This window comes from Phocoena sinus, chromosome 4 (genome assembly GCF_008692025.1).
Source record: "Phocoena sinus isolate mPhoSin1 chromosome 4, mPhoSin1.pri, whole genome shotgun sequence".
NCBI lineage: Eukaryota > Metazoa > Chordata > Mammalia > Artiodactyla > Phocoenidae > Phocoena > Phocoena sinus.
The window spans coordinates 132,834,102-132,857,573 of NC_045766.1; the positions used below are offsets into that span (position 1 = coordinate 132,834,102).

Consider the following 23,472-nt stretch of genomic DNA (forward strand, 5'->3'; position numbering starts at 1 on the left):
TCTACTCTAAGTGGAATTTCATTAGGAAACCTTCCAGTTATATGATCAGTGCATAGAACATGCAGATTCGTTACACCTGTTCATTTGGAGAATGACTACAAAGAGGTTCAGGACGGCCTGCACTCGCCTCAGGGTCAGTTTACATCTGCAATTCTGTAGTTCCTATGTATATATATTCGTATGTTTAAATGGTACGTTTAAAGTATGATAGCTGTTTGCAAGTCTTCTTTCCTGATATACCTTTTTTTTCTGGTGTAAATACTTAAAAACAGCCAGAATTAGTCTTTAACAAAGAAACACAAAGCTTGATGATCCATGAACAAAAATTATGGAGAATGCCATTACACATAATTTCAAAGATGTTCACCAATCATAATAGAGACCTACACTGAAACTCTGGGTGAAAATATTTTAGTGAAAATTTTTTGACTGAGAGTATATTTGGAAGTCACTAGAATCGATGCCAAAAAAAGACATGGACAATATTGTGATTTCTAGAATTTACTGTGAAGTGAGCTTTTTCTAAATTTCTGCTAAAGGAAACCTTATGTTTAAGTCATCCCAACTACTGTATATGTGCTGCTTCACATACAACCTTTAGTAATTAGAATTAATGAGAAGTGTTTTTTCAGTCACTTACAGGTGAAGGTAAAATTGCTAAATCTGACTATAACTGTCTACTGAACTCAAATATTGTGAAAATCAACTGACAATCATTGACAAATATGCAGAAGTTAAGGCTTAAAAGGAAACTGGATTATTATTCATTACTGTGACAGAGCAGGATGTAGATAAAATTTTCTACTTTTATCAAAAAAGTATTAATGAAATTTAAAAATATTAATCAATTACTTCTCTCTGTTGTAATATTTATTTGTAACTGGCATGAAGTTCAAATTTCTTTCCTGGCCAATTTCATGATTATTTCTGAGAACAGTTTTGTTGTAGAAGATGAATATGTTAAAAGAAAAAAAAGAAGAAAAAGAAGGAAGTTCTGCTCTGGATGTCAAATATGCTAGGTACACTACTGCTCTACGATCTCTTCCAAGTGACCCACATGGATTTACACCAAAAGTCACAAATTATCCAAACACCAATTATAACTTTTAAGGGGTACTTGGATGACCCTCTACTTTTCACTGAGCCCTGCTATCTCCCAACCGCCCCCCCAATCTAAACCTTGGCTTCTAATTCTTTTTTTTTTAAAAAACATCTTTATTGGAGTATAACTGCTTACAATGGTGTTAGTTTCTGCTTTATAACAAAGTGAATCAACTATACATATATCCCCATATCTCCACCTTTTTGCATCTCCCCCCTCCCACCCTCCCTATCCCACCCCTCTAGGTGGTCACAAAGCTCTGAGCTGATCTCCCTATGCTATGCGGCTGATTCCCACTAGCTATCTATTTTACATTTGGTAGTGTATGTATGTCCTTGCTACTCTCTCACTTCGTCCCAGCTTACCCTTCCCCCTCCCCCCGTCAAGTCCATTCTCTACATCCGCATCTTTATTCCTGTCCTGCCCCTAGGTTCTTCATAACCTTTTTTTTTTTTAATTCCATATGTATGTGTTAGCATACGGTATTTGTTTTTCTCTTTCTGACTTACTTCATTCTGTATGACAGACTCTAGGTCCATCCACCTCACTACAAATAACTCAATTTTATTTCTTTTTATGGCTGAGAAATATTCCATTGTATATATGTGCCACATCTTTACCCACTCATCTGTCGACGGACACTTAGGTTTCTTCCATGTCCTGGCTACTGTAAATAGAGCTGCAATGAACATTGTGGTACATGACTTTTTTTTTTTTTTTTTTTGCCGTATGCAGACCTCTCACTGTTGTGGCCTCTCCCGTTGTGGAGCACAAGCTGCGGATGCACAGGCTCAGCGGCCATGGCTCACGGGACCAGCCGCTCCGCGGCATGTGGCATCTTCCCGGACCGGGGCACGAACCCGTGTCGCCTGCATCGGCAGGCGGACTCTCAACCACTGAGCCACCGGGGAAGCCCACATGACTCTTTTTGAATTATGGTTTTCTCAGGGTATACGCCCAGTAGTGGGACTGCTGGGTCATACAGTAGTTCTATTTGTAGTTTTTTAAGGAACCTCCATACTGTTCTCCATAGTGGCTTGGCTTCTAATTCTTAACTCCAGAGTTTCACTGGATTTCTTGTTGAATTCACTACTAACCTGTACAGTGCTTCATCAGTATTATCAAAGTTTCTATGTATTTATCCATGAATTCACAAGCACCAATAAAGAGCTCTAACTATAACACAATAAAAAGTAATTGACAAACCAGGCAAATATTGAAAAGAATCAAGGTGACTGGAGCATAATAAATTACAATACTGTTTGAGCAATCTTCTAGTTCTCAAAAAAAAATCATGACAGTACATTTTAATTACACTTACTATTAACACAGAAATGTAGACATGTCTCTTCAAGACTAAGCTCTCAACAGATCTTAGTAAGGCCTAATACAAATTTAACTATTACCAACTCTACCAAAACTTCAACTGTTAATAGCTAAGCTGTTTATCCAATATACTACCTGATAACATAGCGTAGCTTGTTTTAGGCTTATTATTAAATCTGCGTGCTGTTGCTCTTAAGCATGCTAAAAAAAAAAGATTCCACATATTATCTCAACAAATGTTATCAATAACACTAAAAGTTCATCATTTATGTTAACAACATTTTTCCTATCATGTTATCAAGGTGTATCTGAAATGAGACATCTATAGAAAAGTAACCTGTCATACAACTCAATATAAAAAAAAACCAAACCCAAACCAAAAATGGGCAGAAGACTTAAATAGACATTTTTTCAAAGACACACAGATGGCTAACAGGCACATGAAAAGATGCTCAACATCACTAATTACTAGAGAAATGCAAATCAAAATGACAATGAGGTATCACCTCACGTGGGTTAGAACGGCCATCATCAAAGTCTACAAATAAATGCTGGAGAGGGTGGGGGGGGGGGAGGGAACTCTCCTACACTGTTCGTGGGAATGTAAATTGGTGCAGCCACTATGGAAAACAGTATGGAACTTCCCTAAAAAACTAAATTAGAACTACCACATGATTCAGCAATTCTATTCCTGGGTATATATCCAGAAAAAACAAAAATTCTAATTCGAAAAGATACATGCATCCCCAGCGTTCGATACCAGCACTATTTACAATAGCCAAGACGCGGAAGCAACTCAAGTGCCCATCAACAGGTGCACGGATAAAGAAAATGTGGTATATATACACAACTGAATATTACTCAGCCATAAAAATTGAAATATTACCATTTGCAGCAACGTGGATGAAACTAGAGAAAGTTTAGTGAAATAAGTCAGAGAAAGACAAGTACTGTATGATATCACTTACATATGGTATCTAAAAAATAATACAATGAATCTATGTACAAAACAGAAAGACTCCCAGACACAGAAAACAAGCTTATGGTTACCAAAAAGGGGGGGGGGGGGGCGTATGGGATTAACAGATACAAATTACTATATATAAAATAGATAAGCAACAAGGATTTACTGTATAGCACAGAGATACCCAATATTTTGTAATAATATAATAACATATAATGGAATATAATCTGCAAAAAAACCCGGAATCTATGCTACACACCTGAAACTAACACAATATTGTTAATCAACTATGCCTCAAAAAAAGTTTCCTGTAATGATTAAGTGAATTATATTCACTTGGGCTCCATGTCAGAGGACAGCAACCTACAATTTGTACCTGGTAAACAAAAAACACTCCCACAAAAATATACACATACAGGGACTTCCCTGGTGGCGCAGCGGTGAAGATTCTGCCTGCTAATGCAGGGGACACAGGTTCGAGGCCTGGTGCAGGAAGATCCCACATGCCACAGAGCACCTAAGCCCGTGTGCCACAACTACTGAAGCCCGGGTGCCTAGAGCCCGTGCTCCACAACAGAAGCCCGTGCACAGCAACAAAGACCCAACGCAGCCAAAAACAAAACAAAACAAAACTCCCACAAAACAAACAAAACATACACATACAAAAACCAACTACCATTTTGTCAACTTTTTATTAGGTACTTTTATCTCCTGAATTCTGTTTCACAAGATTTACAAGCCAACTTTTCCATTACTCCAATTTTTCTCTGAATCAGTTCCTTATCATATGTCCACACATTTTTCTGAAACAAAATACTAAACAAAATGAGAGACTAGGGAGAGGAATATTTTCAACAAGAACATCAGTGATAAATCCTGCTACAGAAAGCTCTGAAGAGCCAGCTTTATTCCACTCACCGTAAAGCCAGACCTCTACTGTTGTCAGAGATAAGCAATTCTCTGAGTCAAGAAAGAGCAGAGGAACAAAACTATAACTTTTAGTATCCCAACTCCTGTGATTAACAGCGTGACATTGTCAAATGAGTCAAGAGAAACCTCCAATTTTACTTCTGTTGCCCTGGTCCTCTACATCTCTTCCACACAGTAAGAACCGTGTTTCAAATCTTTGTCCACTTCTTTAGATAGACCTCTCAAAGAAGAAAGGAATGATCAAAAAGCAACCAGACTGACATTACAGGTTAAAAAAAAAAAGCTTAACATACAATACTCATCATATGACCTAAATTCTAGAGGACAATCATGCCTAGTAATCAATAGGTAAAATATACAATAGCTCATACAGAACAATTTCCAGTGGGAATAGGAAGAGTGGCAGGCTCCCCAATGAGGTGTGGAGCTCAATTCTTCCTTCAGAGAAACATGGTTCAAGACTGACAGCCCAAGTGAATAAGAGCTGCAAAGTCAATTCATGTATTAAAATTACTCATAAAGCTTAATTTGTCTGATTTTAAAGATAAACACAAATATAAAAGCACTCATATTTTCTTCCTGCACTTCAAAGTAGCATTATATGCATACCACACCTCAATACAGTAGTTCTCACAAAGTAACTCCAGGATCCTGGGGGTTGTGGGGAGCGGTGTGGGGAAGGGGGTGTCTGAGTTCCTTTCAGTGGTCTGTGAGGTAAAAACTGTTTTCATATCAATACTAAGACATTTCTTGCCCTTTTCATTCATTTTCTCACAAGTATACAGCAGTTTTCCAGAGGCTACCTGATGCAAGAGACTGAATGAAAAAGTATATACAAGAATTCAAGTTTTATTAAACCTAAGTTTAAATGAGATTTGCAAAAATATAAAACCATGTCACTCTTCTAATTTTTTTTGTTTTGGAAATGTTATTTTTCATTAGAAATGTTATTTATGTTAACATGCAATAGGTACATTATTTTTAATAAATGTGTTTCTCAGCTTAAATTTCTGATATGGTAAATATCAAGATATAACCCATAGATACAAAAGCTCTCTGTGGTCCTTAACTTTTAAGAGTTTAAAGGAGCCAAACTCCAAAGTTTGAGAACAGCTGTCCTAGAGAAACTCTTCCACAAAGAGACATGATTGAGAAAGTTCATTGCAGTGTTGGTCAGTAACAAATGAGAAACAAATGTTCATCAACTGGGGAACCAGATAAATAAAATACGGTCTATTCAAGTAATAGCATACTACACAGCAGTTAGAAAGAACTAAATCTTAATATACAGTATTAATAATGTTTAAGCAAAAAAGCATTGTGGAATATGTACAACATACTACTCATGTATATCAAAATACAGAATATTGTTTAAGAACCAGAGATTGATATTATACTAAATTCAGTACTTGATTGCTTCTGACTGGGGGGGGGACAGGGATAGAGGGGATGGGAGGAAAGAAGGACTTTATAATACTTTATTTTAAAATTAAAAACACATAAATAACAACTGTCGATTCCTGTTATATTCTCTGCACGTTTTTTGTACTTTAAACATCTTAAAATCATAGATGTTGCCCCCCCCAAAAAAAAAGTGAGAGAGAGGGAAGAGCTCTTCTTTTGGATTTAGCGAAGACTGATTAAAGGCTAAAAATTCAATCTACAGATTTAAAAAATCCTATCTATAACCTTTATCCATTCAACAAACTTATGAACTACCAAACCCTTCTTATTAAGGAGTGTATATAAACATAGTAGAACACAATTAAGTATCACTGATTTTTTACTCATCTTTCCATCTTTTACAACACTTAACACAGTGTCTTGCCATAAAAGTCCTGTCAAAATGCCTTTAATAACCTTGGCTTTTTTTATCTTCCTTCCTCTCTTATCAGAGATATACTGACCTCTTCTACCTGTGCCTCAGATCTGTCCCCTTCCTCTCACCCACAATTTTGCTCTAAGTAAACCAATCCCTCTAGCTGCTTTAAACTATGCTTTTTTTTTTTTTTTGCACATTCTGTCCCTCAACATGCTTTAACTTCTATGCCCATCTAATAGAGACCAGGGCTTGAACACCACTTACTTAGGTTAAGACTTTATATATACACACTATAGAAACATACCAAAGGGCTAGCACCAGTGCCTACTACAGTGTTAATTATTCTTCCTTCCCTTCATCCTTGAAGCAACTTTTCCCTGGGAATACCTCACAACCAAACTTCTAAAACAACAAAAACAAACAAAAAACCCCAACTACTTTACATTTGCTACCTCTTATTTCCTTATCTCTCCTATCACCATTCAACTTTAAACTACAGATTCCATTACCCTCAAAGAATTTTGTGGCCTTTTTCTTACTTAAGTCTTAACCTGTGACCACTCCCCTGGTATTATATAAAATATTATCTTCAGGCAGCAATTAAGAGGGGACCATGTGTATTCAAATCTCAGCTCTGCCGTTAACTAGTAGTATGCCCTTGAGAGAATTATTATTCAACTTCTTTGAAAATCAGTTTTCTCACCTATAAATGGACGACTACGCAAGGTTGTAGGAGTATTAACTTAGATATGTATATATAAAGTGACTGGCATGCTATATAGATGCTTATTAAATACTAATTCCTTTGTCTCCCCCTCTCAATTTTCTCTAGGGCACATCTGAGAGTGACTCCCTGATGTCTCCCTCTAATTCTTGCTTCCAAGTTTGAGTCCTACATGACCAACTGCTTGCCAAAAATTCCTACACGACTGTTCCACTCAAACTCAAGCTGTTCAAAATCGAGCATATTTTCCCATCCACTAAATATACTTTTGGTGACTGCTTGTCATGTTAACAGCATCCCCCCTCTCCCAGTACTCAGAATGTGGGGGCAAAAGGTGCTTCTAAACCTACCAGATGTCAAGTCCATGGATTCTTCTGGTCCACATCCTTCCCCTCCTCTCCACTCCCTCTACAGACATGCCAAGTTCAGATTCTACTTGCTTCTCCTACCTCAGTCCCCAACCCGCCAAATTTCTCCAAACCTCTGCCTTCTCCAATATATACTACAAATCAAGCAGTATTTTGATTATCACTCCACTATTTAAAAGCTTCAATTTATCCACGACCTGGAAAAAAAAATGGAATTCAAACACATCAGAGATGTAAAACTTGTTAGACCCAAAATTATTGATACCTTAATGATTCTTACTTTCCAGTAGTCTCAGGAGTCAAACTACTGTTCCTTATTTCTCACCACTGTAGCCTTTGAATTACTTTTCCAACACCTTCGGAAATCCTGAGACTGACACTTTCTTCTCCGCCCAAGTCTAATCCCCCACGGCCATCCCACAGTACTCTACAAGGGCCCCAAAGGAAGCCATTCTATCCCATATTAAAGCTACTTGCCTAAGTTTTGTGTCCTCTAATAGTTTAGGCTCCTATGGGACAGAGGTCCTCAGCAGTAGTGCCATCGTATTAAGGACACAGCTTTACAGCTAAGCAGGTTTGCAAAATGAAGATTTGGGAGATTTGAAGTTACAGATTTGAACTAATCAATAACATTTCATGAATGGGGGGAATTAACTGAGAAGCACTACAATCAGGCAGGCACAAGGAGATGGATTTTAAAGTCAGACTATTTTCTCCAGAAAAAAGTGTTTTGGGAAGAAAGTCTGGCAGAAGAGAGTTGGAATTGGTAACATACACCTAACATAATGCAATTTGCAGTGATAAAGACTAGGAATGGAAATAGAAATTATTTAAAGAGGAAAATGATCAATGATAAGAAAATTCTCATTTTGTACATTTAAAAAGGTTAAGATACCATTTTCCTCTTTCAAGGGGTCAGTATCATTCCTAATTTTGGTTTTCAAAGTAAAAACTACTGATGACATTTTTCCCGAATTAACATAAGACACTTTGCTTAATAATGTGCTTAATGTGAACTTCCATAATGTCTCAATCAGAATTAAATACTTCTGATCTTAAGAATACACTAAAAACCCTCCTCTCTGTTCGTTAAAACCATTCAAAAAGTTTTTATCTTGAGAAAGAAATGTACTTATCTTCTAAAAAATTGTACCATTTCTATAAAGTCTCATTCATTCAACAAGTATTTGCCAACCATGTGCTATGCCGGGGGGGGGGGGGGGGGGGGGGGGGGGGGGGGGGGGGGGGGGGGGGGAAGCAAAGAACAGAAACTCCCTGCCCTCATGAAGCCAACATTCCAGTGTATTTTGCCTTAAGGAAACAAAGTCAACTTCCAACCCTGAAATCTTTGGAGCATTATCACAAATTTTCTAGCCATCAAAAATGAGGAAATACTATTTCATCATTTTGAAAATAATCAATACTGAACTTTACAAGACACTGCCCAACTTCTGCAGTTAAGACATGTTATGTATCCATCAGTTGAAGACAAATCATTTATAGGATAATTGATAAAGCAATAAACGGTGCTAACTGCAGTGTTAGTGGAGGGTACGTTATTATAGCACTGCAAAGTGAAAGTTACTGCACCCTAATTCTGTCACAAGTGAAACTAAAAAAACCTCACTGTGAGATGCGCCAAGTTTTTAACGCTGTCCCAAGACATCTAGCACTACACTACTACATCTGACTTCTTCAGTGCTGGGTTTATCTTTAGTATTTGGAAAAGGAAGATAATCCAACTCAACACATGACAATTCTTTCCATTCTGTAACTACATTTTAAATCATCAATGGTCAAGACCTCTCCCCTCAAATCGATTCTGAAAAATAGAAATGTGTGGACTCTAAACTTCAAAAACAGCACCTGGAATGTTTGGAGATACAACCAGAGAGCTTTAGGGCGGCAGGCAGCTTTGTTCCCGGTTTTGGGAGGTTTTCACATGTAAATGCTCCCAAAGAAGGGAGCCGAGGATTAACTACCGCGAGAAGGGTGCGAGGGTGGGGGACTGGAGGCCAAAGCCGGCATTCTAGCGGTCTAAGGCGGAGCGAATACTCTTCCCTCCCATTCAACTTTTTAGGTGTCACGTTGGGGCCACAGAGCCCATAAGAGGGTTGGGTTCACGACTCGGTAAGATAAGGAGCCCCGTTTATTAAGCCCACTTCCCAAGTGTAGGAATCCCGGGGGAGAGAGATGAACACCCTCTCCAACTCCTCCCCGACCCGGGATCAGAGTCCAGCCGCTGTCGCGCCGCGGCCCGAGCAACAGGAGAGCCGAGGCCGCCGCTCCGCCAGCCCTGCGACCAGCAGATGCTCCGGCTCCCCCCGCCCCCTACGCCCGCCCGCGCTTCTTTCTTAGCCCCTTGCGGGCTCCCGGTACCGCGAAGCCAATACGGGGCTGGAAGCAGAGAGCGAGAGTACCCGGACCTGAAAGGGGGCGAAGTTAGAGGCGCCGACGCGGGCTGGAGGAGGCCGGAAGGGGGCGAGAGGGGCAGCCCGAGGTCGCCGCCCGGGAGTGGGAGGTGGGGGAGGGGTGTGGGGTCGGCTCCCGCGGCCGCCGCGACCTCCCCGGGCCACAGGCCGCTCCGCGCAGGCCCCACCGCCCCGGAACCGGAGCAGGAAGCGTCCCCACCCCGACCTAAGCTTTAAACCTCCGGCGGCAGGAGAAACGACGCCCCGACTCCACGGCAGGCCCGGCACCCTCCTGTTCCAAGCACCCCTTACCTCTTGGTTGAAGGCGTTGACGGCGTCCATGTTCGCGCTGCGGCGGCGGCTGCTCCGGGCCCGCCGGTCACATAGACCTCGCGCCGCGGCGAAGCGGGGCCGGGGAACCGGCCGGGCCTGAGGGGCCGGCGGAGGCGATGAGCTGCGGAGCTGGAGGCCGGGCAGGAAGAGGCTGCGGCCGAGGCGGCGGGGCGGGCGGCCGAGGCAGAGGCGGCGGGGTGGCGGGCCCCCTCTCAGTCCCGTTCGGAGGATAAGGAAAAAGAGGCGGCGGCGGCCCTGGGCTCCAACATGTCCGTTTGGTGGTGGCGGCTGCGCTCTGCGTCTCGCTGACACGGCCCCCCGCGCCCTCACGCACTAGCCCACACTGGCCCGACCGGCAAGCGGGCGGGCCTCTCTCTCCACCTCGCCAGCGGGATGGCGGCAGCTGCCCGAGTCCACGCCGCGCGGGGCACGCTGGGACGGCTCGGGCCTCCCAGCTCTTCCTGTGCCCGGCTCCAGCCCCGCCCCGCCCCGCCCCGCCCCCGCTGGCCCCGCCCCGCCCCGTCCCGCCCCGCGCGTGCGCGCGCGCCGCCCGCCCAGCCGCTAGCGCGTGACGCCGGGCAACGGAGCGCTTTCCCGCCCGCTGCGGCCGCGGGCCGAGAAGTGTGCTTAGCCCAGAGACTGGGTCCCCGAGAGGGGCGCCGGCGAGCGCGGGGTCCCAGGGCCAGGAGTCTGGCACGGAGAGGGCCAGTGCACACGCGCGCCCCTGCCCGACACGGCGCTCCCCGGTGCCTTTTTGTGTGCCATTCTGCCCAGGCAGGCCCTGCACCCGTCAGGGCTGGCGGGCTCGGAGCCACTTGCCCTCCGCTGCCTGGAACAAAGGGCTCAGGATTTGACCTCAGCCCGCTGAGCGTGCATTTGCAGGCTCCCGTGCAGGCTCTGCCGATGCAGTCCTGTGTCTGCCCTAATCGTGAGGGTTAAATCTGCCTGAGCTGGAGCCCCGAGAAGGACATGCAGGCACTGGATATCCACGCAGGCTTAAAGGAGCCCCTGTGCAGCCTTGTGCCGCGAGAGGAGTGGATTCGCTGAACACTAATATCGATTCCCCAAACCACGTTGTTTCCTTTTAGGTGGAAAGGCTGTTCTGATTAACTTCCCGTGCAACCTACTGCCTGCCGGGCACTGTGCTGGGTTCTGGGAATATGGAAATTAAAAGATACTTTTCTTTCCCGCAGGCAGCTCGATTTAGTAGGAGAGGATAGGCAAATGAGCGGGTAATAACTAAAGCATGTTAAGTGTTAGGGCAGAGACTCTGGAACAAAGGACAAAGATATTCATCTGACTGGAAGTCCAGGAAAGCTTTTTAGAGGAAGTGGCACCTGAGCTACATCTGGAAGAAGCAGCAAGAGTGGTTGGAGAAGGCACTGTGGCCTAACTGAGCTTGACGAGTACTGTGGCATTACCCAAGGAGGACGAGCTGGAGCTTATGGAGTAAGGAGGAGGACTGAGACCAGGTCTTGAAGAGCCTCTGTGTCCTTCCAAGGAGTTTGGATTTTGTCCCCAAGGCAGTGGGAAGCCATTGAAAGCTTTTAAGAGGAGAGTGGTGTCATGCAATATGCTCTTTCACGACTAATGTGTAGAGTAGCAAGAGTGGGGTCAGGGAAAGAATAGCCCTAGCCCTCAGCCCAGGGGATGCTGAGAGCTTAAGGCAATGGAGTAGAGGAGAGACAAGGTCAGGTAGTTAAGAAGGGAAATGGATGGGTTGGGACAGAACAACTATGAGGTTAAGGAAGAGGGAGGTATCAAGGAGGATGCTCTAGGTATTTGCTTGATGAAGGACATGGGTGGTGGGTTTATAAGTTAGGGAATATATGGGTAGGAAGGAATGGGTTTGAGTAAAGGCACAGTAATGGTTTAACACTTGTAGATCGTTTACCATGTGCCAGGGTCTATCTGACATGCCATTCTGTGTTATTTCGTTTAATTTAACGGGCTTCTGTGTGACGTGGCTATTGGTAATGCCCCTGTTTTATAGTTGAGGAAGTGAGACCCAATTCAGTTAGCTAACATGCCCAAGGCCAGATGATCTCCTTCTGGTGCCTGTGGAGTTTGAGCTGCCCCTGGCGCAAATAAGTGAAGGTGTCTAAGAGGCAGTTGGGTAAACGCGTGTGGAGTCAGGAGAGATGGCTGAGAGGAGGTGGAGGTCTGGGAGTCAGTAGTGCAAAGCATGCTGGGAGGAGCTGAAACTGACAAAGGGACACGAAACTGGAAACTCAGCTATGTGAGGGGTAAGAAGCTAGAGTGAGAACAGGCCAAGAAAGAGCATGGGAGAAGCGGTCAGCCTGGTCCGGTGCTGAGGGTAGAAGTCAGCAAGGTAAAGGTTAGAAAGTACCTGCTAGCAACTGGGATCTCAGGAGGAACGTTGGCAGGAGTGGAGAGGGCCGAAGCCAAACTGATGTGCCCTCAAGAAGGGAATGCAGGGACTTCCTTGGTGGCACAGTGGATAAGACTCCGCACTCCCAATGCAGGGAGCCCAGATTCGATCCCTGGTCTGGGAACTAGATCCCACATGCATGCCACAACTAAGAGTTCTCATGCCACAACTAAGGAGCCGTGGAGCCGCAACTGAGGACCCCCCGTTGCCACAATTAAGACCCGGTGTAGGGACTTCCCTGGTGGTGCAGTGGTTAAGAACCCGCCTGCCAATGCAGGGGACACGGGTTTGATCCCTGGTCTGGGAAGATTCCACATGCCACTGAGCCTGTGCGCCACAACTACTGAAGCCTGCACGCCTAGAGCCCGTGCTCTGCAACAAGAGGAGCCACCCACTGCAACAAAGAGTAGCCCCTGCTCTCTGCAACTAGAGAAAGCCCACGCACAGCAACAAAGAACCAACGCAGCCAAAAATAAATAAATTAAAAAAAAGACCCGGTGCAACCAAATAAGTAAATAAATATATAAAAAAAAAAAAAAAAAGAAGGGAAGGCAGCAGGAGATATTTTACAGCTTTGACTGTGAAGGCAAGTTTGTGAGGGCCCCAGGGAAAAGCTGCAGGATGAAGGAGGAGTATACTTGTTTCTTTTAGGATGTGAGATGATGTGTACTCTTAATTATTTGTTGAAGGAAAAAAAAAAGTATTCTTTGGGGGCCCATCTAACATCTACTTCGTTTCACTCCCTTTTTATCTCTCAGCTGAACTACGGTTATATTTTTTTAAGCCCATTTTGCTTCTCTCAGAGTAGTCATACATAGGACCACCAACATTGCATTAGAAAGTATAGTTCTTGGGGACTTCCCTGGCGGTCCAGTGGTTAAGACTCCACGCTTCCACTGTAGGGGGCACGGGTTTGATCCCGAGTGCTATGCGGTGTGGCCAATAAAAAAGAAAATACAGTTCTTAGTGGATCTACCCTTTGGCTTTTCTGGATCTCCGTTGTCTACCAAATCCTGTCCAAGACCCCCATACCATGTTGCCAGCCTACTGCCAGGGCACAACCCAAGTTTTGTCATTTCCTGGACACGTCTGGGAATTGACACAGCTTGCCTTTTTTGCTCTCATGTAAAATCTCTCCCGGCTTCTCCATGTAGGCAGGCCCATTTAGCATCAGGTTGATATTCAGACATTACCTCCTTTCAATCATTAATCACTTATCAGGCACCTACTTTGTGTCAGGCACTGTGCTGAAAAGCTTCCCCACTCTCCTCCTAGCCAGACTCAACATCTCCCACCATATGCTTCCATGACCCGGCTATAGCACATCTTACCTTGTCTTGTTATTATCTGGAAAAGTCTGCTGTGCCCTTGCCCTTCCCCTCCCTCTTTCTGTGAACCGTGGCAGATCTTAAAAATGGGCCCACAAAGCCTAATGGAATTCCTTCTCCCCCAGCTCATATCTGCAATCTTCTTTCCTCCTGTGAGTCAGGGAAATGGATTTGCCTAAGGAAGTTTGAAGTCTTGAGCTGGGGGGAAGGTGGTGAGTTCAGCTTCAGACATTTTGCATTTGGGACTCAATGCATGATAGCTCTTGAGCTCTGTAATGGCTGCTGAACTGAGGGAATGATGGCCAGGAGGAGAACATTTCCTGTGCACCATTCTACTGAGATATGAACGTACAAGGAACAAGATTTGACATCTAATATCCTTGTGTTTGAGGTAGATAATTTAGATTTAGGGGGTTCTTTTCTATATAGAGTTGTTTGGTTTATATGTTACAGTGTTTGGGAGGTCTTTTAAACAAGTTGTTTGGGGAATATGTGTTGTTGACTAGGCTTTGGGTGCCTTGGCAGCATTTTCTACCATTTTTCTTTTCAGAAGATAGAGGCAGCACCTCTATCTGCTTTGGGACGTCTGGCAACCACTTGCAGAACTACTGCTGGACTTCTGTCTCTGTCTCTCCAGGCACACAAGTCAAATCGTGCAATAGGAAATTAGGGGCTAATAACAAAAACTCATGAGATCTGTCCTTTGTGAGCACACCTTGAAGCAGTAGGAATGCGGCCTATTAAAAAGATGGCTGGGGCTTCCCTGGTGGCGCAGTGACTGAGCGTCCGCCTGCCGATGCAGGGGACACGGGTTCGTGCCCTGGTCCAGGAAGATCCCACATGCTTGCGTACCGCAAAAAAAAAAAAAAAAAAAAAAAAAGATGGCTGGAGGATCATAAATGCATGCGACAAGAATCAGCAAGACATTTTATCCACTTGCAAACTTGCCTTCTCTCAAAGAACATAGATTTAACAGATTCTTGTATTCATAATGTGTGTGTGGAAATAGACAGTTCTGAAAAGCCGTTCCAAACAAACTTGTTTTTGAAAAGAGTAGATGAAATCAATATTCAGAGGAAAGAAAAGATGGCATTCAGAAAGTAGTATTCTGGTTAATTCTGTGCCCTTCACATGTCAACTCACTCTCTTGAAAAGAATGCTGGCTACAGTCTGCAGGTGTGGAGAATACAGAAAGAAAGCATCTCACTCCTGAATAGCCCAGAAGAACATTCATAGATAAGAATTCAAGAGAAAACAGATTCTTTCTAATGCGTTACCCCATATACTTTCTGGAGCAAGTATAAACTAATGATACTGTACAAGATTCTTCCTTTCTTCTTGGTCTGCTTTCCTTCTCTGGCCAGCTTCCTCCCCTTCCTGAGATTTCACCTGACACCTCTGTGACCCCTCTCCCTCCCCACTTAGAGATCTGAAATCTCTCCTGGTTTACATTTCCAACTACCCACTAGAAAATTCCACATGGACGTCCATCCTCCTCTGTCCCCAAGGGACCCACCTGATTCCTTTTCGTGCCAATCTCTATCTCCATGCCCTTTATGTTGTTAGTGCCAAAATAGTGGAAAAAACTATGAGGAAAACAGGAAGTGGAAGAAGGAAGAGCTCAATGTCCGTTGAGGTGACGGGATTTTAGGGAATTTTCACTTTCTACTTAATTTTTCAGCACTTTCTAGACTCCATACAGAAGGCATGTATTACCTTTGTAATCATAAAGAGTAAGCTCCTTACAAAAAGAAATCATACAGATAAGTGTGTAGCAACCCTAAAGTGTTTTGGACAGACAATCTTATTTTTGATAGTAAACATATGAGCATATGAGTAATGTATCAGTTAGGGTTCTCCAGAGAAACAGACCATTAGAATAAATATATATATATGTGTATATTAAAATATATATTCTCTCTATATATTCTCATATATATACCATTAATATATCTATATTTTTTTCTCCATATATATTTTATATAGAGTTGATCCTTGAAAAATACAGGTTTGAACTATGTGGGTCCCCTTATATGCAGATTTTTTTCAGTAAATATATAGTTGTCCCTACATATCCTCAGGTTCTGCATCCACAAATTCAACCAAATGTGGATAGCAAACTTAATACATCATCCATAGTTGGTAGAATCCATGGATGCAGAACCGGTGAATACAGAGGGCAGACTATGGGACTTGAGCATCCCTCAGTATTGGTATCCACAACAGGTCCTGGAACTAATCCCCCTCAGACACCAAGGGATGACTGTATATGGAGATACATATATACATAAAATCTGCCATCTGCAAACTAGAGTACCAAGAAAGCTGGTGGGGAACTTCCCTGGTTGTGCAGTGGTTAAGAATCCGCCTGCCGATGCAGGGGACACAGGTTCGAACCCTGGTCCAGGAAGATCCCCCATGCCGTGGAGCAACTAAGCCCGTGTGCCACAGCTACTGAGCCTGCACTCTAGAGCCTACGAGCCACAACTACTGAAGCCTGCACGACTAGAGCCCGTGCTCCGCAAAAAGAGAAACCACCACAATGAGAAGCCCATGCACCGCAATGAAGACACAACACAGCCCAAAATAAATAAGTTTGTAAAAAACACCCCCACAAAACTCAAGGCCCTTAAAAACACAAAATATTATTTAAAAAAAAAAAAGGAAAGAAAACTGGTGGGCAGTCCTAGGCCATGGCCTGAAAACCAGTGCAAGGGCAGGAGAAGGTGAGATGTCCCAGCTCTTGCAGTAAGGCAGGAAAAAAAAGAGCTAATTCCTCCATTTTCCACCTCTGTTCTATTCAGACCCTCAGTGAATTGGCTGATGCCCACCTGCATTGGAGAGGGCATTCTATTTTTGTGGTTCCATCAGTTCAGACGCTAATCTCATCCAAAACACCGTCACAGACACACCCAGAAATAACTTATCTCGGTATCTGGTGGCCCAGGCCAGATGGCACAGAAAATTAACCATCAAAAGTAACTGCTAAAGGAAAACAGTTTCTCTTAGCCATATTCTGTCTTACTTAAGAATAGGGATCTAAGATTCTTTTTCCAAAATTGAAATATTAAAATTGGCTTGACTGAAGTGAAATGTGACCTCTCAGGACCGAACTACCCCAATCTAACATTTGCCCTTTTATTCATTCATTCACAAAATAAAGGCAAACACCTACTATGGACAGGCACTGCACTGGGTATTTAGGATATTGCAGTAAGCAAAAACAGATACATTCCAGGACTACTCTGGTGGCGCAGTGGTTAAGAATCCGCCTGCCAATGCAGGGGACACGGGTTCAATCCCTGGTCTGGGAGGATCCCACATGCCGCGGAGCAACTAAGCCTGTGCACCATAACTACTGAGCCTGCTCTCTAGAGCCTACGTGCCGCAACTACTGAGCCTGTGTGCCACAACTACTGAAGCCTGTGCGCCTAGAGCCTGTGTTCTGCAACAGGGTAAGTCACCACAAAGAGAAACCTGCACGCCGCAACGAAGCGTAGCCCCCGCTCGCCGTAACTAGAGAAAGCCTGTCCACAAACAGATAGATTCCTTCCTCATGGACTACTTCCCCAGAGTCTAATACCTGGCCCTGATGTTGAGCATTTTTTCATATGCATATTGGCCATTTATACATGATCATGTCTTGTGGGAAGACAGTTTTATGTTTTTCTAGCCACTCTGTATGTCTTTTATTTATTTTTCTTGTTTGCACTTAGTCCTCCATTACAATTTTATTTTATTTTATTTTTCACCTTTATTGGAGTATAATTGCTTTACAATGTTGTGTTAGCTTCTGCTGTACAAAAAAGTGAAACAGCTATATGTATACATATACCCCATATCCCCTCCCTCTTGAACCTTCCTCCCACCCTCCCTATCCCACCCCTCTAGGCAATTTTAAATAAAAGGAGGGAAAGGTGGACATCGTTATCCTGTGTCTTATCTCAGGGGTAAACATTCTTTCACCATTACATTGTTAGCTGTAGGTTTTTCATAGATGCCCTATAACAGGTTGAGGAAGTTCCTTTCTATTAGTTTCTTGAGAGTTTTTAAAAAACTCTTTTAAATCATGAGTGGGTGTTATATTTTGTCAGATGCTGTTTCCATGTCTATTGAGAGGCCCATATGGTTTTTCTATTTTATTCTGTTTTAATGGTGAATTACATTGATTGGTTTTTGAATGTTAAACCAACCTGGCATTCCTGAACACATACCACTGGTCACGGGGTATTACCCTTTTTATACATTGCTGGACTCAGTCTGCAAATATTCTGTCAAGAATATTAACTTCTATGTTTATGAGTGATACTGGTTTGTAGTTTCTTTTTCTTGTAATGGTTTTGGTGTCCGAATAGTCTGTCCTCATCAAATGTGTTGAGAAGTAGTTCCTCCCTTCTCTGTTTTCTGAAAGAGTTTGCATAGAATTGCTATTGTTTCTTCCTTAAGATTTTGTTAGAATTCACCAGTGAAACCATGTGGGCCTAAAGTCTTCTTTACGGGAAGGTTTTATATTAATAATTCAATTTTAAAATTGATATAGGGCTCTTTGGGTGCACTATTATTTTGAGCCAGTTTTGATAATTTGTATTTTTTGAGAAATTTGTCTATTTAAAGGTTGATGATCTATTGGCATAAAGTTTTTCATAATATTCTCTTATTATCCTTTTTATGTCTGTGGTGATATTGCCTCTTTCAACCCTGATGTTGGTCACTTGAATGTTCTTATTAGAATTTTCTTTTTCAGTGTTGTTAGAGGTTTACTTATCTTGTTGATATTTTTGAAGAAAGAGTTTTGGTTTTATTGATTAGCTCTACTGTTTGTGTACTTTCTGGTTCATTGATTTTCACTCTTTATTATTTTCTTTATTCTGCTAGCTTTGTATTTAATTTGCTCTTCTAGCTTCTTATTTATTTATTTTTGGCTGTGTTGTGTCTTCATTTCTGTGTGAGGGCTTTCTCCAGTTGTGGCGAGCGGGGGCCACTCTTCATCGCGGTGTGCGGGCCTCTCACTATCGCGGCCTCTCGTTGCGGAGCACAGGCTCCAGACGTGCAGGCTCAGTAGTTGTGGCTCACGGGCCCAGCCACTCCACAGCATGTGGGATCCTCCCGGACCAGGGCTCGAACCCGTGTCCCCTGCATCGGCAGGCAGACTCTCAACCACTGCGCCACCAGGGAAGCCCCATCTTCTAGCTTCTTGAAGTGGGAGCTTAGATCACTGATTTGAGACATATTTTTTTGTAGTATAAGCATTTAAAACTTTCAGTTTCCCTCTAGGGAATTCCCTGGTGGTCCAGGGGCTAAGACTGTGCTTCCACTGAAGGGGGCATGGGTTTGATCCCTGGTCCCGGAACTAAGATCCTCCATGCCGCGCAGCGTGGCCAGAAAAAAAAAAGGAAATTTCCCTCTCAAAATTTTGATGTGTTGAAAAAGAAATTTTTTTTGATATGTTGTGTTTCCATTTCTGTTTAGTTCAAAGTATTTGTAATTTCCCTTGTGGTTTCTTCTTTTATCCATGAGTTATTTAGAAATGTATTATTTACATACAATACATTTGGGAATACAATACAAAATATTTGGGACTTTTTCAAATATCTTTCTGGTGTTGGTTTATAATTTAATTTCACTGTGGTCAGAGGTCATACTTTGTGTGACTTCAGTCCTTTTAAATTTATTGAGACTGAAATCTATTTTGTCTGATATTGATATAGCCACTCTAGCTTTCTTAAAAAAATTTTTTTTAATACCATGCAATTTCTTTTTGAAAAAAATTTATTTATTTTATTTTATTTATTTTTGGCTGCGTTGGGTCTTCATTGCTGTGTGCGGGCTTTCTCTAGTTGTGGCGAGCAGGGGCTGCTCTTCATTGCAGTGTGCGGGCTTCTCATTGCAGTGGCTTCTCTTGTTACAGAGCATGGATTCTAGGTGTGCGGGCTTCAGTAGTTGTGGAGTGCGGGCTCAATAGTTGTGGCGCATGGGCTCAGTAGTTGTGGCACACAGGCTTCAGTAGTTGTGACGCACGGGCTCAGTAGTTGTGGTGCATGGGCTCTAGAGCGCAGGCTCAGTAGTTGTGGTGCCCAGGCTTAGTTGCTCCACAGTATGTGGGATCTTCCTGGACCAGGGCTCTAACCTGTGTCTCCTGCATTGGTAGGCAGATTCTTAACCACTGTGCCACCAGGGAATCCCTAGCTTTCTTACGATCAGTATTTTCATGATATATATTTTTCACGCTTTTACTTTTAACCTATCTGTGTTCTGTCCAACCCTTGTGCTCAGTTGTCCTATATTTTACCCCTACATATGTCCAAAACACATTAGTATTGTTTTTGCTTTAGACAGTCATTTATCTTTTCTTTTCCTTTTTTTTCTTTTTTTTTTTTCTTGGCCATGCTTCGTGGTCTGTGGGACCTTAGTTCCCTGACCAGGGATCAAACCCGGGCCATGGCTGTGAAAGTGCTGAGTCCTAACCACTGGACCACAAGGGAATTCCCAGTCTTTTTTCTTTTAAAGACATTTAAAAAACAAGATAATCCTTTTATATTTTCCCACATATTTAACATTTCCAGTGCTCTTCATTCATTTATATAGATCCAAGTTTCCATCTGGTATTGATTTCTTTCTTCCTGAAAAAGTTCCTTTAATATTTCTTTTAGCGCATGTCTACTATCACTGAAAATCTCTCTGCTTTTGTTTACCTGAAAAAGCCTATATTTCACTTTTATTTTTGATATTTTCAGTGGGTATAGAATACTACATTTACAGGATTTTCCCCCCAGCATTGTTATATGTGTTATCTCACACATACAAACACACACTGTATGTGTGTTTTCTTGTTTGCATAGTTTCTCCTGAGAAGTCTTTGATAATTCTTATATTTGTTCCCCTGTCAGTAATTTGCCTTTTGTCCATTTTCTGAAAATTGTTGTTTCCTATAAATTTTCCAGTTTTCAAATATTCTTTTACAGCAGAAGGGTAAATCTGAACCTTGTTACTACCTCATCACTAGAAACTGAAGTCTCCAGAAGCTTTTGATTATTATGTAGTAAAATGTAGTAACTTTTTCTTTTATATTTAAATCCTTTTTGTATTCTGGCTAAGAAATCTTTGCCTGTCCTGAGGTCATGAAGATATCTGCCTTGTTTTCTTCTAGAAGCTTTATAGTTTTAAAGCTCGTATTAGGTCTATGGTTCACCTCAAATTAATTTTTGTGTACGTGTGAGATAGGATTCAAGTTTCATTTTTTAAGAAGTTGTTCCATCCCCATTTATTGAAAAGCCTTCTTCCCCACTCTCAATGAATTGCATTGGCATTTTTGTGAAAAAATGGCTGCATATGTATGGGTGTATTTATGAACTAATTTATTATTCTATTCCTTTGGTCACTAATGACACACTGTATTGATTACTATAGTTTATGGTTAAAGTTTTGAAATCAGTAAGTCCTCCAATTTTGTTGTTCTTCAAGATTATCCTGGATATGCTAGTTCCTTTGCAGTTCCTTATATATTTTAGCTAAAGCTTGTCAATTTTGGAGAAAAAACAAATTCTATTGGTATTTTGATTGAGATATCTGATTCTCAGGTAATAGTGATGGTCATGAATCTCAAGTGGCCCCATTGTGAAATCCAGCAGGCATAGTACATTTCCTTATATAAAAAAAAAGGAACTTTTTTACACAGTTCTCCTTACCTCTTATTTACCAGAACTGAGCTATACGATCATCTCTAAACAAATGAAAAGAAGAATGAAATTCCCTATTTAAAACCAATCCAGATTCATTTTTTAGAGCTAGAATATGGGTGACTTTCTTCATACCAAGAGATCTTTGCATAGTATCGGAACAAATAAATTCTGTTAACAAAGAACAAGTGGGAGGAAGGGCCCTAAAGTATGGCTGTTGAGTGGACAACAAAGATTAGACTGCCTGGGCATCCTTGGTGGCGCAGTGGTTGAGAGTCTGCCTGCCGATGCAGGGGACGGGAGTTCATGCCCCGGTCCGGGAGGGTCCCTCATGCCGCGGGGCGGTTGGGCCCGTGAGTCATGGCCGCTGAGCCTGCGCGTCCGGAGCCTGTGCTCTGCAACGGGGGAGGCCACAACAGTGAGAGGCCCGCGTACTGAAAAAAAAAAAAAAAAAAAGATTGACTGCCATCTAAACAAAAGACACTCCATGTGTGAGTGTGTGTTGTGTGACTGTATACGCATATGCAGAAAATGTGGAGGGATATAAACCCAGTTGTTGGCACATGCTATATCACAGCTGGGAAAGGAGCCCTAATGTGGATATGTAGATGAAGGCAGGAGAGGATGAATGCAAAAAAAAAAAGTGTCCAAAAAATACATAGATCACATGTATGCATTTATATAAAATTCTATACATTTGTGAGTACATAAATCAATCAGAAGATTAAAAAAGCGATGCTAACCCCATCCAAAACAAAGGTCATTTCTGGGGGCAAAATATTAGCCGCACGACTGAACCCTTGCATTCAAGCAAAAGATAAATAAATGAAGGGTGAGTGGATGAATAATATCTGTAAGCAGCCACAATAAATGTCTTATTGTCCACATATTAAGATCATATATGCTACCAACTGGACAGTCACTCTGCCCTCACTCCTACTACAATTATCCAACAATTCTAACACCTTGAGTCTTTGATTTTTAAGTCCAAGCACATTAAAGGTAGCAAAATAGGGAAGGAGGCTGCTAGGGATAGGCAAACTGACAGCAATGTGAAGTGGCTGCTGACGGGCTGACAGTGAGGAAGGAGACAGAAAAATCTGTAGAAAGCAGACACAAGAACTCATCAAGGCAAAGTTGTCAGGGCCATTCTTTTTAAAGGAAACTGGTTCTAGGCACCTCCGTAACCCCCAGTGACATCCGTTTTACAGCAAGTCACAACAAGGCTGCTGTAATGTCACACCCCAGTTAACAAGGAAACTGAGGGTGTGTGCCACATTCTTTAAGAAAGCAAGACAACCTATGATAGAATGGAGGACGATAGCTATGCCTTTTTTGAGAAAGGAGCTCAGTTCACTCTGTGACTTTCAAGGCACAGCCTTCAATTCTCTATTGGATGCACCAGCTGGAGTCTGCAGCCCTCTCCAGGCTAACGCATTTAAAACATTTCCTGCCTCATTTTCAATTAAGGTGCCACATGAGTGGACAATTTGTTTTCAGTTACAAAAGTGTTGGTGAGGCAAGTCCATGTGTGAACATTTTCAAGGGAAATGTCTGAGAAAGTGTTTCTTAAACTCTTAAACATCCTTCCCCACTTTGAGATGATAAAAGTGGTCAGATTACCAAGAGAGAGGAATTGGTGTAAGGAGGTTGGTAATGAGAAAGTGGCTGCTTCCAACCCACATAATTGGGAAGTGAGATGAGGGGTAGAGGAATACGACCCTCCCGTTTGGCAAACTTTTGGTTTGGTCATCACCTTTTCATAAGTGAAGTCTGGGGACTTCCCTGGCGGCGCAGTGGTTGAGAATCCGCCTGCCAATGCAGGGGACGTGGGTTCTGAGCCGTGGTCCGGGAAGATCCCACATGCTGAGGAGCAACTAAGCCCGTGCGCCACAACTACTGAGCCTGCGCCCTGAGCTCTGAGAAGCCCGTGCAGGGCAGTGAAGAGTAGCCCCCCGTTCTCCACAGCTAGAGAAAGCCTGCGTGCAGCAATGAAGACCCAACGCTGCCAAAAAATAGATAAATAATTTAAAAAATAAAAACACTTGGAGTTTTTTTAAACAAGAATATGCTACAATAAATAAATAAATAAGTAA

The 23,472-nt window shown here is 42.6% G+C and overlaps 1 protein-coding gene across 3 annotated transcripts in view; it reads right to left on the reverse strand.

Annotated features, from left to right (window-relative positions):
- The window catches only part of SCAF4 (SR-related CTD associated factor 4), a 56,692-nt gene extending 46,247 nt beyond the window's left edge, over positions 1-10,445 (reverse strand). Inside the window, exon 1 of one of the 3 annotated variants that reach the window (XM_032631286.1) lies at positions 9,960-10,445. In XM_032631286.1, coding sequence (XP_032487177.1) covers positions 9,960-9,989 — 30 coding nt within the window. In that variant the 5' untranslated portion in view covers positions 9,990-10,445. The remainder of the gene's footprint in view (positions 1-9,959) is intronic. The other 2 variants (XM_032631284.1, XM_032631285.1) reach the window with 2 other exon arrangements.
- Between the last annotated feature and the right edge of the window lie 13,027 nt (positions 10,446-23,472).